This window comes from Lytechinus variegatus, chromosome 13 (genome assembly GCF_018143015.1).
Source record: "Lytechinus variegatus isolate NC3 chromosome 13, Lvar_3.0, whole genome shotgun sequence".
Lineage (NCBI taxonomy): Eukaryota > Metazoa > Echinodermata > Echinoidea > Temnopleuroida > Toxopneustidae > Lytechinus > Lytechinus variegatus.
The window spans coordinates 30949956-30972628 of record NC_054752.1 but is presented as its reverse complement, the minus strand read 5'-3'; the positions used below and the strand labels follow the sequence as shown (position 1 = coordinate 30972628).

The following is a 22673-nucleotide window of genomic DNA, read 5'->3' as shown; positions in this document are numbered from 1 at the left end:
TTCATTCTAATCTTGGAAGCATTCAACACAACCGACATTCTCTTTAGATTCAAATGTCAATGCTGGTTAGGATTTTACGTAGTACACACAGACCCTCAAATAAGGAGATGGAGCAACGGAATCAGAACTATCGCTGGGGAAATCAATTCTCACCGAGACGGATCAATTTCATCCTCCTTTCCACTTCCTCGAATCCTTTCTCCATCTCTGACATTCAATTTTGTGTATGTTAATTCTCCCTGTTCATCCTTGCATATCAAAGTCTTGTGTGTATTTTTACTGACTCAGAGATGATGCAGTGTGTACTGTCCAGGGGTTTTTCAAGGGGGGGGGGGCTGACCATGCAAAAAATCACAATCATATGGTCATTTTTTGTACACGCTTTTGGAAAAATGGGGTTTGAAGCCCCCCCCCCTATCCCACCCCGCTTCCGCGGCCCCTGCTGTCAAGATTTTTCCAAGAACAGTAGAATGCTCAGTATAATGAGCAGATAAATAAATTGACTCTTTCGATGCAGCAATGACATCAAACAAAATGACAGTAACAATAAATCTCCATAACCTGTATGAACGGTAAAAGTACACATCAATTACATGAATTATAAATGATGGGCAAATGAGTGCAGTGATTAGATATTTCTGCAGAGTGATTGATTTTTTTTTCTTTCAATTTCATTGGAAGTAGTGAAGGAACTAGTGGATGAATGAAATGGAACTCTCATGCAAGAGCCATCAACTTTGATAAATTGCAATTGGGAAGCTCTATAATACCGCACATGAACAAATTTGGTTCAAATGAATCAATATGGTCTTAAACATCGGGGGGGGGGGGATCTTTATTGGGACTATTCCAACAAATCCCCCTCCATACACTGAAACATATCATCATCTAAGTTTTTTATCAGTAAGCTCTCGCATGCTTTGCCAGCAAATTTCAAATACAAGGAAAGCTCTGTTATACCACAAATGAATAAAGTAGGTTGAAGATGAACCAATATGGTTTTTAATTACAGAATTCCTCAAGATTGATTCTAATATCTATTCTTATCCCCCCCATCCTATGAAAATCATCTTGTAAAAAAACACAGAAGAACATCATGATCTAAGATATATTTAGCAAGCTCCATGATCAGTCCTAGCCAGCAAATTTTGTATGCATGGCATGCTTTAGTGCATAAAACATGGACTTCTTGATCATGCATCTCTGCAACCATCATATTTCAAAATCAGAGGTATATCCAGGCTTGTGAAATAGAGGGGATGCAAAAGAGTATATCTGAAAAAAAGAGGGGGCATGGAAGATGATTGGTTCATGTCAATTAGCTAAAGCAATATGTTCTTAAGGTGACACCGGAGGTGACACTTGTCATGATATTGTGCATGGATGATATTTTTAATGTACAATCGCCCTGATGGTGAGAATAATCTTTGGGATAACACTTTCCACAGTCATTATGTTCATGTGTTTTTATTCAATGGATTGTTGGCATTATCCATCACATTACACTTCAAAAACACTGGTGTTAATTTAAAACCAGCCCTGTATCTACATGTACATGTATATCATAGGAAAACACCAGAGATGTGTTGAAACAACACCAGTTATAAAGAATCAAACCAATATTGGTTTAAAATTGATCAGTGTTGTTTAAAGGTCAAGTCCACCTCAGAAAAATGTTGATTTGAGTCAATAGAGAAAAATCAGACAAGCACAATGCTGAAAATTTCATCAAAATCGGATGTAAAATAAGAAAGTTATGACATTTCAAAGTTTTGCTTGTTTTTAACAAAATAGTTATATGAACGAGCCAGTTACATCCAAATGAGAGAGTCGATGTCACTCACTCACTATTTCTTTTGTTTTTTATTGTTTGAATTATACAATATTTCAATATTTACGAATTTGATGATTAGGACCTCCTTGCCTGAAGCACAAAATGTTAAAATAATGTAATTCCACGTGTTCAGGGAGGAATGAAACATAATTTCACATGACAATGACGAGAAAATCAAAATATTTCATATAATAAAATACAAAAGAAATAGTGAGTGAGTGATGTCATCACTTCCCTCATTTGCATACCGACCGAGATGTGCAAATAACTGTTTTGAGAAATGAAGCGAAACTTTAAAATGTCATAACTTTATTTTACTTCCGATTTTGATGGAATTTTCAGTGTTATGCTTGTTGAATTTTTCTCTTTTTATTAAAATCAATATCAAATTTATATCAAATCAACTCTCTGGTGTTTTCCCATATAGATACCAAGCTGGAGTTAAATTAAGTTAACACCGCTAATTTTGCAGTGTACATGGTGGCAGCTGTGGGATGGGGGTACGTGTCCTGTGCGCCCCCTTCTTGATCCACCTCCGAACATCATAAATGGATAAGCTAACACGGTGTTGTGGACAAGCCAGATGGGTTACCACGTACACTCCTCCACCATGTCTTGTATAATGGATGTTGGAAGGGAGGGTCGGATAGCATCCTTGGATGACATCTTTGGATGATGATGAATAATTCCCTACATGCTGATACTCATCTTATATGACCCGAGGGTATCTAATCCGAGATGGTTGCATCTCTATGGCTAAACAGTGGAGAACGTATACAGACCCGGGATACAGGCTTAGCTCTATACGGCGGTGATTTCAGGGTATTATGGAAGGGTTAAAAAGGCTTCAACCTCTTTTTCAAGGATAAGTGGAAAATGCAGACGATCCATGCATATGTGATTACACGTCATCATCATGTGGAAGCACCGTGGTGTAGCGGTTCTGACTCTTGCCTTGTAATCAGAGGGTCGTGTATTTGAATCCCACCATGGCCTAGCGTCCTTTGGCAAGGCGTTAATCCACACTTTGCCACTCTCAACCCAGGTGCTAAATGGGTACCCGGTAGGATGCAAAAGCCTATGTAGTATGCCTAGCAATTGAGTCTTGGAACTCTTGTTGGAATGCTCCCCAGGGAGTGGAGAAGGTGCATACTTTGTATGCAGGCATGCAAGGATCCGATGACCGGGGCAATAATATATCTGGGTCATTCCACGGGGTTGGGGCAACAGCACTTTTTTGTGTTCCTTATGAATTGTTAGCTTTATCCTGAAAATGTGTTTGGTGTTTTGATGTTGCAATGTGGTTTTGTTGGAAGGCAGTTATGTAAGCAATTACTTGATGCAGAAATAAAAATGTTGAACTGCAAGTATTATTGATGGTGAGACTTTAAATGATGATGTCCAGACTCTTTTTTTGGGTACCAAGTGTGACATCCAAAATGGTCATTTTCAGTTGAAGATATCTAATCAAAAGATAGACTTAGTCAAATTCAAATGGCCATAATTGATAAAGCAACATTTGTTTAATAACAAAACAGTAATGGGATAGCAAATGAAAAGAGACTTCATATCATAAATCATTCCTACAAATCGGCATACCACCGTTACATGCGATGTCCTCGTTTATTTTTTTCTGTAACGGCGGTAATGTGGTTTATATCTAAAAATCAGAAATCATTTTTTCCAAAATTATGTGTCAGATATAAAGGGCAGGAAGTAAGCAACTGTTAATCAAAAGATTAGCTTTGAAAACCTATGGTAATGTCATCTAAATTAATCGAGAGTCGCCGATGTTTTGGGCGATGTCCGGGCCAAATTTGTAACGGTGGATCACATTTCATCGCGTATGTAAGAAGGAGACACCGGAGAAGAGACCGTCGTTGTATCAGACGGGCGGGTTGTTAGCCGAAATCCACATGCACATGAACAGCTATGATAGCGGGTGTTTTGAAGCATTGCAATTGGGAATATTCCTGCAATGTCTGTGTAACGGTGGATTGGATATCCACGATGTTTTCCCTTTCAAAGCGACGTAAGTACGGAGATTTATCCCGATACTCGTATTTTGAAACTAGTTAAACCATATCTTTAAAATATGGAACTGTATTACCATGCAGAAAGTGTTTTTAAGTTTGAAAAATCTCGCTAATTTTCCATCATCTTTCACTTCGGTCCCACATGTAGCTTCTCGTGTAAGTGAAATATGTGATTGAGACATTGCCGTGTTTGTTCCAGATTTGCTGAATGGTTCCAAAGAAAATAATGCTTTTATTACTGTGATTCCGTGCAAACATGTTTTGAATGGTAGCTGACATGATTCAATCGTAATTTAGTTGATTTTTTTTACACAAAAATATGTTGATTCAATAGGCCAATGGATACTCAGAAACAGCTCTTTCACTGATGATCATGACGGTGACATCTCAAATTTGGTACAAATTTTCTCCTTGTTTAAATTGGCTCCTACTGATTCTAGGTAATATGGGTATTAAAGACCTGATGATCAAATTTGAATTTGCAAAAAAAATGAGAATTTAGAACCAGTGGCGGCGCCACGGGGGAGGCAGACCCCCCCCCCCAAAAAAAAAAAAAAAAAAAATTTTTTTTTTTTTTGCTCGTCAGCTGATCCCAGCCCGAAAGGAGGGGGGAGGGGCAAAATAATTTTTCTGTTACTACCCCCCCCTACACATAGTAGATGGGCTTTGTGTATGATGAAGCATGGGAATAATTCAATTACTAGTAATTCTTAGCTATAGGCTTGACCTTCCCAAAACTTTTCATCTTGTTGAATGTTGGTATACTTTTCAGCACTCATTCTTTTTCCCTCAGTTCTTTCTCCGTTTTTTCAATTGTATTTTTTTATTTCTATATATTCAGTTGTTAAGGATTTTTTTTCAACCGTATTTTAATTTATATTTATTCAATTGTTAGGAGAGGGGGTGGGTATTTGTTTTATCAGAAAGCAAAAGCCTTTGTGATTGTTTTCAATGTGATTTTTTTTATTGCAATATAACGACATTTTAAAAACATGTACAAGCGAAGAAAAGAAAAAGTGACACAATCGAGTTTGTTTCACAAGAGTTTATTTGCTGTATCAGAAGGTAAATTGCAGATTTGAATTCCATTAATTCATTTAATTCCAATAAAACATAAATATATTATGTAATTGCTTGAACAATTAAACTTCATAGTTGAAAATTAAATAGGATGGTCATACAAAACTAAATGGAATTGTCGAGATAACCACCCTTGATTATAATGCAGAATAAAATTAGATTAAATTCATCCATTGAGAAACGAAATTAAAGTAAAGATAATTTATGAAAAGGTACCGGTAATGGGCAAGTAATTGTATTGTGAAAACAAAGTAGAACACAAGAAAGCAAATACAAAAACCTTGTATAAAACAACTTTATATTTAATTTATGAACTAGGAAATGATGAATTCTAATTGCTATGAAAAAAATACAAAGTGAGGGTGTATTTTGCAAGAACAGATCAGATTCCTTGTCATTGCCCTAGTAATCCACCCCCCTTACTTTAATGAGAAAATGTCAAGACATGTACATGAGTAAATGATTTCATATAATAATATAAAATATCGTGGAAACAATCCAGCAAGTTTTGTTGATTAAAATGTAATAATTTGAATTGTGTAAAAAAATAGTCAAACTTCCAAATACTATTTTTCTCAAATAACTACAGGTAGCCTCTGTTGAAGGTAAAAATGTATATCTTCAGTACATGAAGTGTCAATCTGGTGACCTGTACTCCTGGCCTGATGGCGAGGCACAATTCTACCTCTGTCTATTTTGTGACATTGACAGAGTCCTCTTCCACACAGTTGTCATTGGGTCACCGATCATCTTGAAGTTCATAAACTTGTAACCTGAATGCAGAGAGAAATATTGCATGTTATTTCTTATTGTCAGGTTTAGTGTACAGTGTAATACTTTTTTTTGCATTTGCCAGTAAGAAGTTTACCATAGAGTTTTTAACCAAAGGAAAAGATTGTAGTTTGCAGTGTTATTCTTGAACATTTATTAGAATAGCTTAGTAGAAATAATACATTTTACTTTCTTGTTCACAACTCTATGTTCAAACAACAGGTGTAAGTTTTTTTATTCAATTTGTCCACTAAGTACTTTACAATTGTCCTTTTGGCATGCTGGAACTTACTGTTTTATCCAATGCATTTATTCCAGTGAAGACATGATTATATTTTAATTAATGTCACTTAGAACTACATTACCATGTAACTGAGGTAAAATAAGTTACATGTAGAGTAAACAAATTGAACAAGTTATATGTGTAAGGTATTAATGCATTGTCCATGAATTGCATGCCAACTTTGTGTTGTTTTGTCTTGAAAAACCATACATGTAGCTTAGAAGAACTAAACTAGTACCTATTCCCTACATCTTTTTCACCCGAGTACTGTATCAAAGGTATCAAAATTATAATCGTGTACATGTATGAATAAAAAAAAATATTTTACCTGTTCATTGATGCATTTTAGAAGCTTGCCTGTAGATGTTGTATTTCTACACTTGAGTAAGATGAGTTAACTCGCATTAGTGTGTTGATACTAAAAGAATGGCAAGTACATGTAATACTATTCAATATGATCATTACAAGGACATGATGTCCATGTAACGGAGGTATGTACATTTGAAAGTAATACCGTGAAGGAGATATTTTAAAGTAATAAAGATTTGGAGATCATAAGCTAGCACTCTTTTGTTTTTTTCCGCTTTAGACAGAAACATTTGTTTCCAGAGATAGACGGAAGTGGAACCTTGAGGATTACCTTAGTATTATTTTAAATATAAATTTATCAATAATTTTGTACATTTTTCCTTGTTTAAACTCTAATTTAAATTGCTTTTATTTGCAAAGAATTTGACATGAAAAATGTTTTTTAGTATAATCAATTGATCTTGTGCAAATATTCTAAGGCATGAAGTGGAATTTGGTGTTTAATGGCCATTAATGGACCTTAACTTAGCAATGCTTCAAAGTATACCTCTGTTACTGAGACATGATGTCCATGTAACGGTGGTATGTACATTTGAAAGTAATATCTTGAAGGAGTTATTTTAAAGTAAAAAGAATTGGAGATCATAAGATAGCACTGTTTTGTTTTTTCCATTTAGGCAGAAACGTAAATGTTTCCAGAGGTAGATGGAAGTGGAAACTTGAGGATTATCGTAGTATGATTTTAAATATAATTTGTCAATAATTTTGTACATTTTTCCTTGTTTAAACTCTAATTTAATTTGCTTTTATTTGCAAAGAATTTGACATGCAAAATGTTTTTCTTTAGTGTAATCAATTGATCTTGTGCAAATATTCTAAGGCATGAAGTGGAATTTGGTGTGTAATGGCCATTAATGGACATTAACTTAACATTGCTTCTAAGTATACCTCTGTTACTGAGACATGATGTCCATGTAACGGTGGTAACACCAAAAATAGAAGGTTATGCCAGAAAGAGTAGTTTATTTTTTCCAAAGAGAATATTCCATTCTGTTGAGGCATGACTTCTCTCAACTTTTTAGTGCTACATGCCATCATAAATTCAATTTTCTAGACTGGTGAGAAAAAAGAACGACACAGAACATGGCACTGGTATACACACAGAGCATCAAGTTCCATTTATTGATGCTAAATCTTTCAAAATATATATGCCATGTTGAAAAGTGTGGAATAAAATGACTAACAATGTTGTTAGCAAAATATTTATCAAGAGTAATGGAGATCAACCCCTTTATTTTGACAGTGGGAGAGCATAGTCTTAGTAAGGATGATAAATGATGTCCATGTAACGGTGGTATTTTGTCAAATCTTATTTCTCAGTTTACTCCAATATGCAGGGTGGTATGAAATGCCTGTAAGTGGATTTAGTTGAAGGATTGTCCCATGAAACATATAAGAAATAAAACATTTCATTTATTACATTTCTATTTTTTGACCCTGATGTCACAATTTTTGCCCCAACCCCATGGAATGACCCACCTGTAAAGCGCTTAGAGACGTTGTTCTGATGTGTTAAGCGCTATATACATCTGGAATATTATTATTTTACACTATATAAGTACAGTACCATCATTTTAGTTATCATTTTTAACATCATTATAATTACTACTAGCAATTGAACATTCATTATAATAATTATTGCTATTATCAATAATGTTAACATTATAATTATCATTTTCATTTTATTATCATTAAAATTATCATTATTATCAAAATAAAAAGAAATTTAAAAAAAATCATCCACCACAAAGGTTACACGGCCTTTCATAGTTTAAAATATCTACTTTGAATCTTCTAATAAGAAGAAATCATGGGAAAAAATTATACTTCAAAAATGGGAGAGTAATAATAATAGGGATTTATATAGCACTTTATCAATCTACGACTGCTCAAAGTGCTTCACAATTATTATTACCAGGTCACTGGATTCATAGCATTTCAAGCAGCCTGTTAGGTGCACACTTGCTTAAACCAACCACAATGACAGTTGTTTCCTACCGGTACCATGACCCAATTAGCACCTGGGTAAAATTGCCAAAGTGTGGATTGACGCCTTGCCAAAGGACGTGAGGCCAAGGTGGGATTCGAACACACGACCCTCTGATTACAAGGTGAGAGTAAAAACCGCTACACCACGGCGCTTCCACAACGCTTCCGAGAGTAAAGATTGAAGAAGAGAAAAGGAAAGAAAGGAAAAAAAAGAAAGGACAAAAATAGTGACGAGTTGGCAGTAAAATAGTCGAACATGACTGGTTGCCATAATATACCCAACAAACAACAACTGGCAAAAACTTCCTAACAAATCCTTTCCACAATTCCTCTGAAGGTGTTCGTACATTCATTATCACTCAGGGGGTCCTAATAGAACTGTATTATGATTGGTCAAATTTTCTGAGACAATCCTGTATTTACTTTATTTGCTTGGTCAACAAGATCGAATAGGTTTATTTGAACCCATATCACAGTTTGAAGCTTGGCTGTTATTATTTCAATGTTGCTTTCATCAATAAGTGCATGCCCAGTACTGTTGTTGTTGTTCGTTGTGGGTCGTTTCCACACCTAAATGATCTCCTCAGTATTCTCTCAGTTATGCTTTTCACACTGCACTTTTTCCCTTAACCCCAGGAAATTGGTGAGGCTAGGGGGAGGGGTGGGGTCTTAGCCCCACCAATTTCCCGGGGTCAAGCTTAGCCCACTTTGTTTTCACACTACGTTTTAGCAAAGTGGGCTAGCACGGTAAATAGTACGGTACTATCTGGCCCTGCAAAAAAGCAGGGCTAGCTGGCTTATTGTGGTGCTAGCACCTCAATTGCAGTGCTAGAGATGCAGTGTGAAACAAAACAGGGCTAAGGAAAAGTGGGGCTAAGCATTAGCCAATCACAGAAGTCGAAATTGCATGTTAATCGCGTTCTGTATGGTAAAATCATCAATATTCATGAGCTGTGGGATAGTCCGGGGTTAAGGCATTAACCCCGGCTAAGCAAATAGTATGGGGTTAAGAAAGACAGTGTGAATAGAAAAAAAAGATAGTATGGGGTCAAGGATAGTCCAGGATTAAGGAAAGTATGGGGTTAAGGAAATGCAGTGTGAAAAGCATAAGTGTGTCTGTCACAAGGTTGATGAGCTGCTAGGTACTATATACTGGTGCTAGAAGTTGGCATTGGTGCTTTTGATAAAGCGAGCCAAAGAAGATGCCTTTATAGAACTGATTTTAACCATGAACGATTCCTTTCAAGATTGACTCACAAAATGCAGGGTTTACAGGTTTTAAGGTCCAATTATGGAGCGAAGATATATTCCCCTTGAATAAGCAGGGTTAAGTAATATCCTCTTTCTGTAAGGGTTTGTACAATTTATTCTCTTTGACACAAAAGAAAAGAAAATATATCAACCCAAGGGTTAACCTCTGTCTCAAAATAAATATAGGTGGGTGGGTCAAATGTACATGTGAAAGAAAATCTACAGTGCAGAAAAACCGAAAATCAATCATGACCGAGCATGAAAAGTACAAAATGTTATACCATGGGCAGAAACTTTGATGAATAAAGTGACCTAGAATTAGAAGGATTCATCCACGAAAATGAAAAGAAAATTAAATTCCATATTTTATTGTTCGAAATAGACATCAGAAATGAAACACTCTGAAAATTTGTTTTACCCAATTGATCATGGGCCCAACAGCCACTGTGCAGCACCAGATCAACGAGGCTGAGAAGCCTGAGATCTATCCCTTTAATTGTCGAACGCCAAACAGGATAGCAGCCAGCAACTCCCATCTTTCATCGTCTTTTGGTCTGATGCGGCCTGGATTTGAACTCCCGACCTCCAAGTTGTGTGACGGACGCTCTACCATCTGAGCCAACACACCTATCTACAGATTACCATGTCTAGGATTATATTTAGTCGGGTCCATGGTCAGATTAAATGCCCGATTGATTGTTTTTTCAAGCAAGCTCGAAAATATTCATTTCATATTGCAGAATGACAGACACAATAAAAAGCAAGAGAAAATCACCTAAAGACTGGCTTATTCCCGATCTTCAGAATGCTAATGTCCATAACAGTGATGATGTTCATCACATGTTAATTCTCAAATATTGATAGGTATTAAAAAATTACCCAGCTATGCTTATAATATCTTGAATGACAAATCTAGCCTTGACGCACGTTATGAATATTGGAACACTATCTTACCCATTCCTGACAATATTTCATGGGAGAAAATACATTGCACTAACTTCAAATGTTCGAGAGACACTAAAATTTGTTCTTTTTATTTCAAAGTTTTTCACAAATGCATTGCTTTTAATGATTTTCTTTTTAAGATTAAAAGGAAAGATTCCCCTTTGTGTGAATTTTGCAAAAAATTCCCTGAAACATCGCTTCATATATTTTGTGATTGCAAAAAGGTTTCACCCCTGTGGCAAGACTTGTTAACTAGTTTAATTCCAATTTTACTTTATCTAAAGACAGAAAAATGTTTGGTGATCTGGATGATAAGCTCATATCCTACTTAATTTCATTATTGAAGTACTTTATTTTCATTTGTAAATTCAGCAAAGTTGATCCAAACTTTGGAGCATTTAGATCTTTTGTTCAGAAGCAAAAAGAAATTGAATATTGTGTGGCCAAAAAAAGACACAAACTCGCGGCTCATTTTAAGAAATGGACGTTTGAATTATGATTTTTGTCATCTGCACATGTATCTTTGTACGTATCTTGCTAACTGTGTGCAATCATACGAATACTTGCCATCAAAGTTGTGTAAAATATGTCTGTGCTATTGCATAAAACTTTCCGCCTTTTATTACATTATTATTATCACTTATGTTTTTTGTCCTAATGATGTTATGACTATTTGTAAATAGTTTAATTATGTTTGATTTTGTTATTTTTGTTTATACTTGGTCTGGTTGACCCAATAAATTATATAAATAAAAAAAATACTTTTGATGATATATCCTGTCACCAATAACAATTACCATGGCAATAACAACCAATCAAAGTTTAGGTTGCCCTGGTATTTGTTATTAAAGGTAAAGTGAGGCCTACCATAAATTGTTGTTTTGTATGCCCTGGAATTAATTTAAAGCCTTCCAATCATTGTAACTTCGATATTAAGATGTTACCATGGTAACCTTGATTTTGAATGGCTGCTAAGCCATGTTACCATGGTACCGTGCAGTATCTTATTATGGCAAAGTCATAATAAAATCATATAATCTTAAATTCCCTCCGCTCATCTTTGGTTATGGTAGATTTTTTTTAATCAAGGGAAAAACCAATTTTCATAACTTTGTATCTAGATCCCTTCTGTATGTTGAATGGGTCGGGAACTAGTAAAAAAGAATAAATACAATTTTTTAGAATGTTCACAAATTCAAAGGATAAAATTTAAAAAGGGAAGAACTTTTTAAATGCTTTAAGATATGTGGTCAATGGGAGTATAACCATGCAAATTTATACATATTCTTGTATATTTATGCAGGCCTAAAACTTCAAACATATTGGCAACACATTGTTTCTCCCTGATTTTAACATAGGCCTATATACTTTTCAAATTTACACTCTACAATTTAATCATAAAACCATAATAATAGCTGCTTGTCCTTTTGTACCAGAGACATAAAATGGCCTGAATGCTTCAATAAAATCTCTAAAATAATAATCAATATTAACAATTATTAATGGTGTAATAAGGAATAGATTTGAGGGTAAAAGGAGCATAGTGCCTCTAGAACTTGAGTAAAAATTGAGTAAAAAAATGTAGGCCTATGGACACAGGGACAAAACTGATAATTGTGATTGTCAAAACCCACGAGAGAAAATGACATTTCATTAATTTTTTGCAATACCATATGTAGGAAAGCTGCTCGCATATGACATCACAAATCAAATAATTAAAATTCTATTTCTTTGATGGATTTTCCTCAGAACTTCACCAATATTTATTATTATTTTTTCTGCTATTTTTCTTTAAAATAACCTTTTTATCAGGGTGAACTTCCCCTTTAAGCCATTTTTAATCCCTTTTCTTTTTCTCAAGCAAGACATAAACCATCCTCAGCCTGCAATGTGCTATATGATGGAGTTTACGGTCAACGAGCCAGATTAACTGATTAATCTACAAAATAACCACGCATGTTTTTGTTAGTCTGAACAGGGAAGTAAGCATTACAGACTACATTCAGATCTAGTTTAGATTGCATGATTGAATGCAAGCTCCAGTGCATTCATTAGTGAATGCTTTTAACCCAATCTGACCAAATCCCATTTAGATTGCACTCTTAAAGGGATTGTTCGATAGATTGCTTAAAGACATAATTATAATATTACGTAATTTATCATCATTATCAATTATTACTAATATCATCACAAATAAACAATGTGGATTTGGTTGTTCCATGACTATTACTAGAACTAATTCTATTCTACAAAATAATACAAAAACTAGCCTACAACTACTAATGATCATGATGATGATGATCATCATCATCAACATCATCATAATCATCATTGTCACCATCCTCATCACCATCATCATTGATCATCATCATCATCACCACCACCACCACCACTACCATCATCATCACTTTCATATTCATTACAAGGATTCTAATAATATCCCATACACCAAACACTGTCTTTGCATGCAAGCCATATGAGGGAACTATACATGTGCACTTTCTCCCTTGCAAGTCATACATTAGCTGGATAATGCAAGGCAAGGAAGCCAGCTATGTGTTTTCACCGCAGTAACCCCCAAGCAAGATACCAGACGAGCAGAATTTCGTAATTGGATTTTTCTTCTACAATGCTGGGTATAAAATGCTATATGCTGAATAAGAGTAATATCAAATCAAAAGCTGTTCTGTGTATGGGTCTCTTTCTGTATAGTAGAATTAATTGTACAAATATCCCTCAATTGGCCACAATAAGTAGCCTTGTGAAACACACTAGTATACACATTAATTTAGTAATATTCTGGGCAGAAATAGAGTTCAACCAAGTTGACACTTCAGAGGTGCAAACATATTGGAGAGATACACATGTGTATGGTAATATGGATATTTCCCAAGGATCCTTTCTAGGCCCTTTATTTTTTTCATTTTCCACTAAGACATTAATACTTATGATAAGTGAATAAATAGAGAAATAGACACATTTATTTTCATTTTTTCTCATAATCATATCAGTTTCCCTTTCTGAACATGGATGTTATGTAATATAATTTAATCATATTCAGGAATAACACAGTATACCCATATTAACCTAAATGATACAGTTCATGATATTTTGTGTTGACATTCTTATGAATTTAAGCAACTGAATAATGATCTTCTAATAAATGTTTACAGTACATATATTCCCATGTCCAATGGGAAATACACTGGATGGCGAGATAGACAATAGGTCTAGAGCACAGTTTACATGCAGGTGGGTGGTGGGCTACTGCTTATAACAGCCAGCTTGCATTGAAGAAAGTCAATCAATAGAGGAGGCAATCTATTGATTGAACAGACAGGGCCTAGTCTGTAGACGAAGACCCTAATTGACCATTGAATGAATAAGTGCATCTTGAGAAAAGTCTAGCTTGAGTTAAAACTTGCATACTAGTAGGCCTATATAACATATTTTTAGTAAAAGCCCTGATTTTAACTGAAGTTTTAAGGTGAGACACTTTTTAACTTTAATTTTAAGGTGAGACACACCTACTCGATTTTAAATCCTAGTAGATATCCTAATATAAAAAAAAGAGAAAAAGGGGAGAAAAGAGAGAAAGGAAAAAAAGACATAGAAAAGAAAAGGAAATAGAAAGGAAAAGGAAATAAATATTTGAATTTTACTTAATTCAATTACTTTTTTTTAAAGAAAACAAGCGTTAATAATAAAATATATATGATGGCGAAAATAGTCAAATTGACTGGTTGCCCTACAAACTTCTCCTGCATGTCTTCTAGTCTAAAATTCATACTCGCTAGACATGTTTTAACAAGCAAGGGGGTTGAGAATTGAGACTAGGCATGGTTCTTCATAGAGGGGTATTCGCATCAGCAACCAACTCTGCATTGGACGAGGCGTCCTAATGCAGCTCGGGTGCCGCATAATTTATTAAGAAGATGAGGCAGAATGTGTGCTTGGAAAGCTCTCGTGTACAGGCAATTTTAGATTTATGGGTAATCTGGAACACGAGAACAATTCAGACCTGAATGGGACATTATTATTATGAAGGATAATTATCTAAATCATCAATTGGGGGAGGAACTGAAATCTATTTGAGCAATTGTAGAGATTCTTGCCATAGGCCTGCCAATTACATCAAGTATCGCAATTATTAAATTTCATTATTTCCACAAGGAAATATAAATGTGTATTTATCAGAAATTATTGATACACTTTATAGTAAAAGTAGAGTAGCAGTAGCAGTAGTAGTAGCAGTAGTAGTAGTAGTAGTAGTAGTAGTAGTAGTAGTAGTAGTAGAAGTAGTAGTATAGCAGTAGTAGTAGTAGTAGTAGTAGTAGTAGTAGTAGTAGTAGAAGTAGTAGTATAGCAGTAGTAGTAGTTGTTTTAGTAGTAGTAGTAGTAGTAGTAGTAGTAGTAGTAGTAGTAGTAGTAGTAGTAGTAGTAGTAGAAGTAGTAGTAGTAGTAGTAGTAGTAGTAGTAGTAGTAGTAGTAGTAGTAGTAGTAGAAGTAGTAGTACTAGTAGTAGTAGTAGTAGTAGTAGTAGTAGTAGTAGTAGTAGTAGTAGTAGTAGTAGTAGTAGTAGTAGTAGTAGTAGTAGTAGTAGTAGTAGTAGTATAGCAGTAGTAGTAGTAGTAGTAGTAGTAGTAGTAGTAGTAGTAGTAGTAGTAGTAGTAGTAGTAGTAGTAGTAGTAGCAGCAGCAGTAGTAGTAGTAGTAGTAGTAGTAGTAGTAGTAGTAGTAGTATAGCAGTAGTAGTAGTAGTAGTAGCAGTAGTAGTAGTAGTAGTAGTAGGAGTAGTAGTAGTAGTAGGAGTAGTAGTAGTAGTAGGAGTAGTAGTAGTAGTAGTAGTAGTAGTAGTAGTAGTAGTAGTAGTAGTAGTAGTAGTAGGAGTAGTAGGAGTAGTAGGAGTAGTAGGAGTAGTAGTAGTAGTAGTGGTGGTGGTGGAAGTAGCGATTCATTGCTATTTCAGTCACTGTGCTGCACTTAACCCAGGTGAGATAAATGGGTACCGGCAGGAAGTTATTCCTCAAAAAGCTGTGAGCACCGCAATCAGTAGACTAGCTTAGCCAATGTAATATAGGAGTGCCTCGAGCACCTTACAAGGTGGATACATGGGCTATATGAATCCTATATTTTTTTATTATTTCATTTATTTCATTAACTAAAATATACATGTGCTTTCAACAAAAATACATTTTTATTACTCAAACGGTCAAACCTATTTCAAAGATGTATCCTTTTCATTTTTTTCACAATTGTCTTTTTTTTCTGTAAACTTTTGCAGTTTGAATTTGTTGTAATGAAACTACTCTCAACAATTAAGTTATGTTTTCATTATGTTTTAAAAAGGCCGAACAAATAATGGATAAAATTCAAATTTACTTGACATTTGAGGTTAAATATTTACACAAACGAGTTACAGATGTCATTACAATAATACTATCCCATAATCTCAACCATATTCAAACATTCAAATATTTGAAGTAAACAGGGATTCAAGTATATCCAGGCATTGTATGAATATACATTATCACTCTCCATCAGACATACCCCTGGATGTATTGACCACAATGGGATGGCACTTAATGGTATATCAACCCACAGAATACGATACAATGAAAAAAAAATCAATTTCTGTCACTGTAAGATTATTGTCCTATTAGCTGTTCTGTGTACCAGGATAACAGTTCATTGTTTGCTCCAATGTCATTGAGCATTTCTGCACTACAGTTTTGTTTTGTTCAACTGCACCAAATGTCACGGGTACTAGTGATTGCTGCCTCAGTCAAGTAAGACTATACTCTACAATGAGGACTATACTCAACAGAAAAAGATGAAGAAGAATAAAAATGAGGATTATATAAGTGGCAACATTTCTATACAGAAATTAGGAGACTATTTTTTCACAAAGTACGAAGTTCCCCACTTCCCACAATTGCCATGTTAATAAAAAATATAGCTTTTCTGAGCTGCCCTTTTTTTTTGGAGATACATTGTTTCAACACCAAGATGATATTGTTGGTACCTTGTTTTTTCCTTTTTAAATGATTAATTTCAATCAAAATCAATCATATTACCTGCATATTTCAATATATAATTTTTTTGTTACCTATACAACAATGTATATAGGTCCTACCTATTTATTTTCTGTGTACCATTCTAACAGTCCATTGTTCACTCCAGTGTAATTGAGCATTCCAGCACTTTAAAACCGCATACATTTGTAATTCTGAAGCTTCGTAATTCCGAAGGTTCATTGTTCCGAAGGTTTGTATTTCCGAAGGTTTGTAATTCCGAAGGTTCGTAAGTCCAAAAACGAAATGATGTTCGTAATTCCGAAGGTTCGATAGTCCGAAAACAAAGTGAGGTTCGTAATTCCGAAGGTTAGTTAATCCGAAAACGAAATGAGGTTCGTAATTCCGAAGGTTCGTTAGTCCGAAAACGTAATGATTAACGAACCTTAGTGCTCGGATTAATGAACATCGAGGTGTAGGAAATTTACGTGTTTCGGAATTACGAACCTTTGGAATAAAGAACCTTCAGAATTACGAAGTGTAACCCTTTAAAACATGATGCTGTCTGTATCCTTGCCGCTTGCCTCACTAATGATGCAAAGTATCACATATCATCATTGCTCTGTTAAACCCTTGTATCTCAAAGTTCAAGAATTTTGAGGGCTCCTCAGGAAAAGCGCTCTATTTTAAGAGATAACAGTCCAAATTATTTTTCTTTATATGTATTAGGAAGCTACTTTCACAAATATGAGGATGCTATCACATAGTGCCTTTACTCAACTGCCCTAAACAAAAATGTGTGAATTTTGAGAGACTAGGTTTAACACCCTTGGATGATATCATAGTGGAATAAATCAATTTCTGTCACTGAGATTATTGTCTTATATGTTCTGTGTACCTAGCTAACAGCATCATGATCTAATGTAATTGAGCTATTAATTTGCTAATGTATTATTAAACATCTATTGTATTTAAATTAAAAGAGTCAGAATAAACCAAACTCTTTTGAAATGTTTTCGAAATCAGTTGCAAAATTATGAAATTTTGACCTTCTTAAACTTTTTGCATAATTCCCCTTAAAAGTTATCAGCATAAAGTGGGTAGTATGTGACAGAGCCATTGATGTCATGTATTTCATTATTCTTATTTTTCTATTTTTGTAATGATTCATGAAGACATGTTTCCCTCAGAGAAACCATTCAAAACATTGAATGACTTTTCCATAAACACGGTGTGTAATAACCCCTACTTTATTTCATCATGATTCAATTAAGAGAGCTTCTTTATGATTAAATACAAAATATGAAATATTTCATAAACAAAATAATAAAAGTGAGTGTGGAGACACTGCCAACTAAATCATTTGTATAGCACTTGTCATCTGTGTTGCGTACATCAACGTTGTTCTTTTTTCAGACGAAGCAAAACCTTAATATATCTTAAATATAACATCTAATTTCTATGAAATATAGTGTTGAGTTTGTTTGAGATTTGTTTATCTTGACCTATTCAAATCAACCTCCACTGGGAAGAACTTGACCGGTCAAAGTCCATCTGAACTGACGGTCATTTCAAAAGAGAATGTGCAGGTGAGTGAGCTCAAGCATAAAGTATTTTTTCAAACTTATACTGGCTTTTGTGTCCTTTCATAATTACATGTATTTCAACTGAAATATAAATTGTTTCTCATGGCACACTTTTCTCTGCCTTTTTACTTTTTGTCTATTACTGACTTTAAACAGTCTGTGAAGTCACTGAATTTCATACTTTTAAACAAACAACATTCTGTTGGGGTTTTTTTTGCACACCAAAACAGTGTGTTTTGCAAGTGTGAAGTCATTCTGCCACTTGGCTGAAAAGTGCGAACAATTTATTTACTAAATTTCATTGCAAAGAATTCTGAAATTATGAAGAAAAAATCATAGAGCTTAAGAGTTAATTTAGGGTGTTTTCTGAATGATAATTTGTTATGAAAAAGTAAAATGTAAAAAAATATTGGCCAAGTAGTGAAAAACAAAGAGAAAAAATAAAAATAAGGGAGGAAATGATAATAATAATAAAAAGGTATTGGTTATCTATACCCATAAAATACAACTGAGTAAAATGTGTCACATATAGGTTTTGCCCCCCCCCCCTCCCCCCCCCCCCCCGAGGTACGAACTTGATCAAGAATATTTCAGTATGTAAAAGGCTTAAAATTGTTTTTTTGGAAAGAAAAAAAAGAAATTTCACCAAAAAAACCCGGGGGGGCCACTTACATTGGCGAGTGGTTACCATGCGCGACCAAAAAAACATTTAAAAAGGATGTCTTTTTCACGATAGGGCACGTTACATAGGTAACGATAAGGGTGTCAAAAACACAAAAATAATGAAAAAAGGGTAGGCCTATCTATTTCGCTAGGAAAATTAAGTGTTTAGGGTCGATTTTGCGGGGATGATATATTAATAAAATTAAAATGTTTTATAAAGGATTTTCTTTTTGCCCTAAAACTTCGTGTTTAGAGTCCGATTTGCACGGGGTGTAGAAGGTGGGGTCGTACTAAACCAAATAAGGTAAAGCCAACGACCGAAGGACCCGTAACAAGAATACATTTCTGTACTTGTTTAGGGGTTCATTTCATTTTCAGGGAATATTTGCCAAGAGTATCGTTTTGTTTCCAATACGTGTTAAGGGTAGGGTTTCACACGCCAATACTTGTTAAGGGGTGCATTTTCAGAATATGGAAATTACGTGTTTAGGGTGCTTTTCGAGACCCCATGATCGCGCATGGTATCCACTCGTGAATGGAAGTGGCCACCAACCTCCCCCCCCCCCGGGAAAAAACCATAGGACAACACATAAAACTGAAAGTTTAGAAATAAGTAGGCCTAATTTGCCTGAAACCACCAGTATTCTTTTTCATTTTTCAGTAATAACTACTAAAACTAGAACTAGTTGGTTGCTGTGCCCCCCCCATCAAAATATCTTGGCACCATCACTTTCATTGGTATAGTGGTGGTAGTAGTAGTAGTAGTAGTAGTAGCAGCAGCTAGCAGCAGCAGCAGCAACAGCAGTAGTAGTCATAGTAGTAGTAGTAGTACTATTTATCATCATCACCATTATCACAATCATCATCCATCATCATTATTAGTCTTATTACTATTATTGACATTATCTACATCATCATCATCCTCCTCCTCCCTATAAGGGCTATTAAAGGCACTTTTATTGCTAAAGCAGGCGCGTACGCAAGGGGGGTTAGTAGGGGGTTCAAACCCCCCCCCCCCTTTTCGTTTCCTTTTTTTTTTTTTTTTTTTTTTGCTTGTCTCCCCAGATGTCGGTCTGATAGATGGACGGTACCCCTACATAATAATGTATGACACAAGAAATTGTAAGGACAAAAAGAGGGAGGATTCCCCCCCCGGCCCCCCCCCCCCCGCTCATCACTTTTTAGAGACTGGGCGGGAGATTTAAAAAAAAAAATCAGCTCAAACCCCCCCCTTTCAAAAATCCTGCGTACGCGCCTGTGCTAAAGTTATGGCTTACCTCTGACTTAGCAACAATGTGCGTTTTCTCGTTGGGTCCACTTTGAGGAGAATCCATAGTTCCTATCGATAAATGTAAAATTTTATAGAAATCGTCAGCTAATTAAAATGCAGTTCTGCACCCACTCTGGCTCTAGCAGACGATATTAACTCGATCGAATGAATGAGCGCGCCGAATCCGCCAACCAAAAACCAGGGACAACACGCGATTCGCTCGGCACACCCTTCCCACGACGAGATGCAGAAAATCGGTGATTCCGCCGGGAATATGAGAAACTGGCTCAGAAATGAGTTGGATTTCTTCCTTTTGCAGGTTGTTCGGAAGTGGGGGCGATTCAGTAGGATGTCCAATCTGTAGCTTTATTCTCCAAACAACGAAGGTTATCCCCCTTCATCACCAATTTCTGACAAACGTACAACTCGGACGCGGAGTTAGCTCAGTAGAGCCGTGGAGGTATAAAACGGTAGAACATAGTACATCTTCGGAGGTTTTAGAATTTATGCCGGTGCCGGTGCGCACAAATGAGCTGGCGCTGTTCGTCAAAGCGGAACAGCCTTGAGCAATGAGAAGCGGAGTTACACTCTTGGGGGCACGGTTGGTGTATCTCCCAGGTTCAACGGTGGCGAAACCGGGGGGGGGGGGGGGGTGGACCTATCCACGGAGGATTATCTATTGTTACTGAGGGTGCTGTGACAATGATCAACACCCCCAATAACAATTGACAAATCCTCCGTGGATATGTCCCGGGGGGAGGGGGGAACTTGCCCCCAGAAAAATCCCAGTAAGAAAAAAAGTGACCTTTGGCCAATGGAAATTGCCTTTTTTCAAAGTGAAATGTGCTCTTCAGTTTCAAAATAAAATACCTTCTTTGAAATAAAACATATACATTTTAGATATGAAAATCTCAAAATGTTTGGCTCGCGCTTCGTGCTTGCTTCAATTATTGTTTAGTAAGGTACTCATTCTATTCATGTTTTTAAAAATGCTTAAAATGTCCAGTTTTCAGGTTGGAATGTCACAAATTTTCAGCTCGCGCTTCACGCTCACATTATTCAATTGGTCTTATTTACGAGTCACTAAATGCATTTTTGCACACAAAGAAAAACTTAGAGGGTGTTTGGAAATTCCTTGGTCACACATGTGTACAGCAATATATTTGACTCCCCCCCCCCCGGGCTCGACCCAGGTGTTAAATGAATCCCGAGCCAAGCAATGAGAGACTGATTTTAGAGGGATTAATATCTATAAAGGATAACAAGAAAATGGTTCCTACACTGCAATGAATTAGATGATCATATACATGTATATCGTACCCCTTTCAAGGTTATATTATAGCACAATTGCGATGAATAGCCTACATATTGTAGGATGGTTATTTTGTCTATTTCGTTTATTCTTCAGCTGTTGTACACTAATTCTGTTCTGCCTAGACTTATGTTCAATTTTGCATTTCTTTTCAGCACTGCCATTGCAGTCTGAAATTGGGTTATTTGAGTTTAATGATATTCAGTTGTCATTCATTCATTCTTTTCTGAATGCCTTTCCTCCAATTCTCTTTCGCCATCTTCATTCCTTCTCTATTCTCTCTTCAGGTGTTCCACTCATTCCATCCCTCACCTGATTCCTTAGTTTCTACTTCCATTATTACATAATCACCAGATGTCTTTTTCATCTCATCCATTTCTTTCTTCTGCATCCATAACATTCGTATAATACATTTTTCATAACATAATAAACATATGTTAGTATTTTTGGCATGAATCATAAATAAAGAGTATTAAACAGATAATTCCAGAAAAAAATGATTAACTATATGATATTCACAATTTGCAGGAGAAGGATTGTCATCATAAGCAGATTGCTTGAAAAAAAATGACAATCCCAAACTTATACTAATTGAATTAATTAATACATTTATAAAGCAGAATGGGCATATATATAGTATGAAGATGGAAATGAATTGGGTCCTTACATTTTAGTTCGATCCTTCCATTTTCTTTAGTTTGATTGGTTGTTATTTCTAATTTAAATATTTATGTAAATTATAGAATGATATGATTTTAGCTGAGGCAAAGCAGCCCAGATATTAAACAGTGCACTACCAGACTTCTTCGGTTTAAGTTCTCTTCATGTTGCATCTGTTTCACTTATTTCCCTCTTCAGTTTGATAATTGAGTTTGCTGACTTAGAACTTTATTTTCTACCTCCAAACAGATAATTTTCCCAACCTCACAATATAATGTTAAAAAAGAAAGAAGTCACCCATAGAAGTGGCATTTGTTATCAGTGTTGTGAATTCCTTTTCCCTTTTTTTTTTAAACAAATTCACACCTATAGTTATCAATAATGCATATAGCATTTTGATTTATTTGAAAGCAGGATAAAAGAGCATTGTAGATTAAATGCCTTGCTCACGGGCATAGCTACCGCGGCCGGGGATCGAGCCCCGGACTTTTTCGTGTATAGCCAGGCGCCTTAGACCACTCGGCCACGGTACCTCCACACAAGTAGTGCCACACGGTGACATACCCCACCTACGGTAAAATTTGAATAGTTACAAGCTGTGGGGAAGTTAC

General features: G+C 35.6%; 1 protein-coding gene and 1 long non-coding RNA gene across 2 annotated transcripts in view; both read right to left on the bottom strand.

The window, feature by feature from the left end:
- The window catches only part of LOC121426090 (putative sodium-coupled neutral amino acid transporter 11), a 42708-nt gene extending 22146 nt beyond the window's left edge, over positions 1-20562 (bottom strand). Inside the window, exon 1 of the mRNA XM_041622243.1 lies at positions 20098-20562. Within this exon, the coding sequence (XP_041478177.1) occupies positions 20098-20154 (57 nt within the window). The 5' untranslated portion in view covers positions 20155-20562. The remainder of the gene's footprint in view (positions 1-20097) is intronic.
- LOC121426092 lies at positions 5545-7840 on the bottom strand. The gene is made up of 2 exons (XR_005971557.1): positions 6333-7840; positions 5545-5723 (listed from the first exon to the last, which is right to left on the bottom strand). It is a non-coding gene; the product is annotated as an uncharacterized LOC121426092 (long non-coding RNA).
- Positions 20563-22673: the final 2111 nt, after the last annotated feature.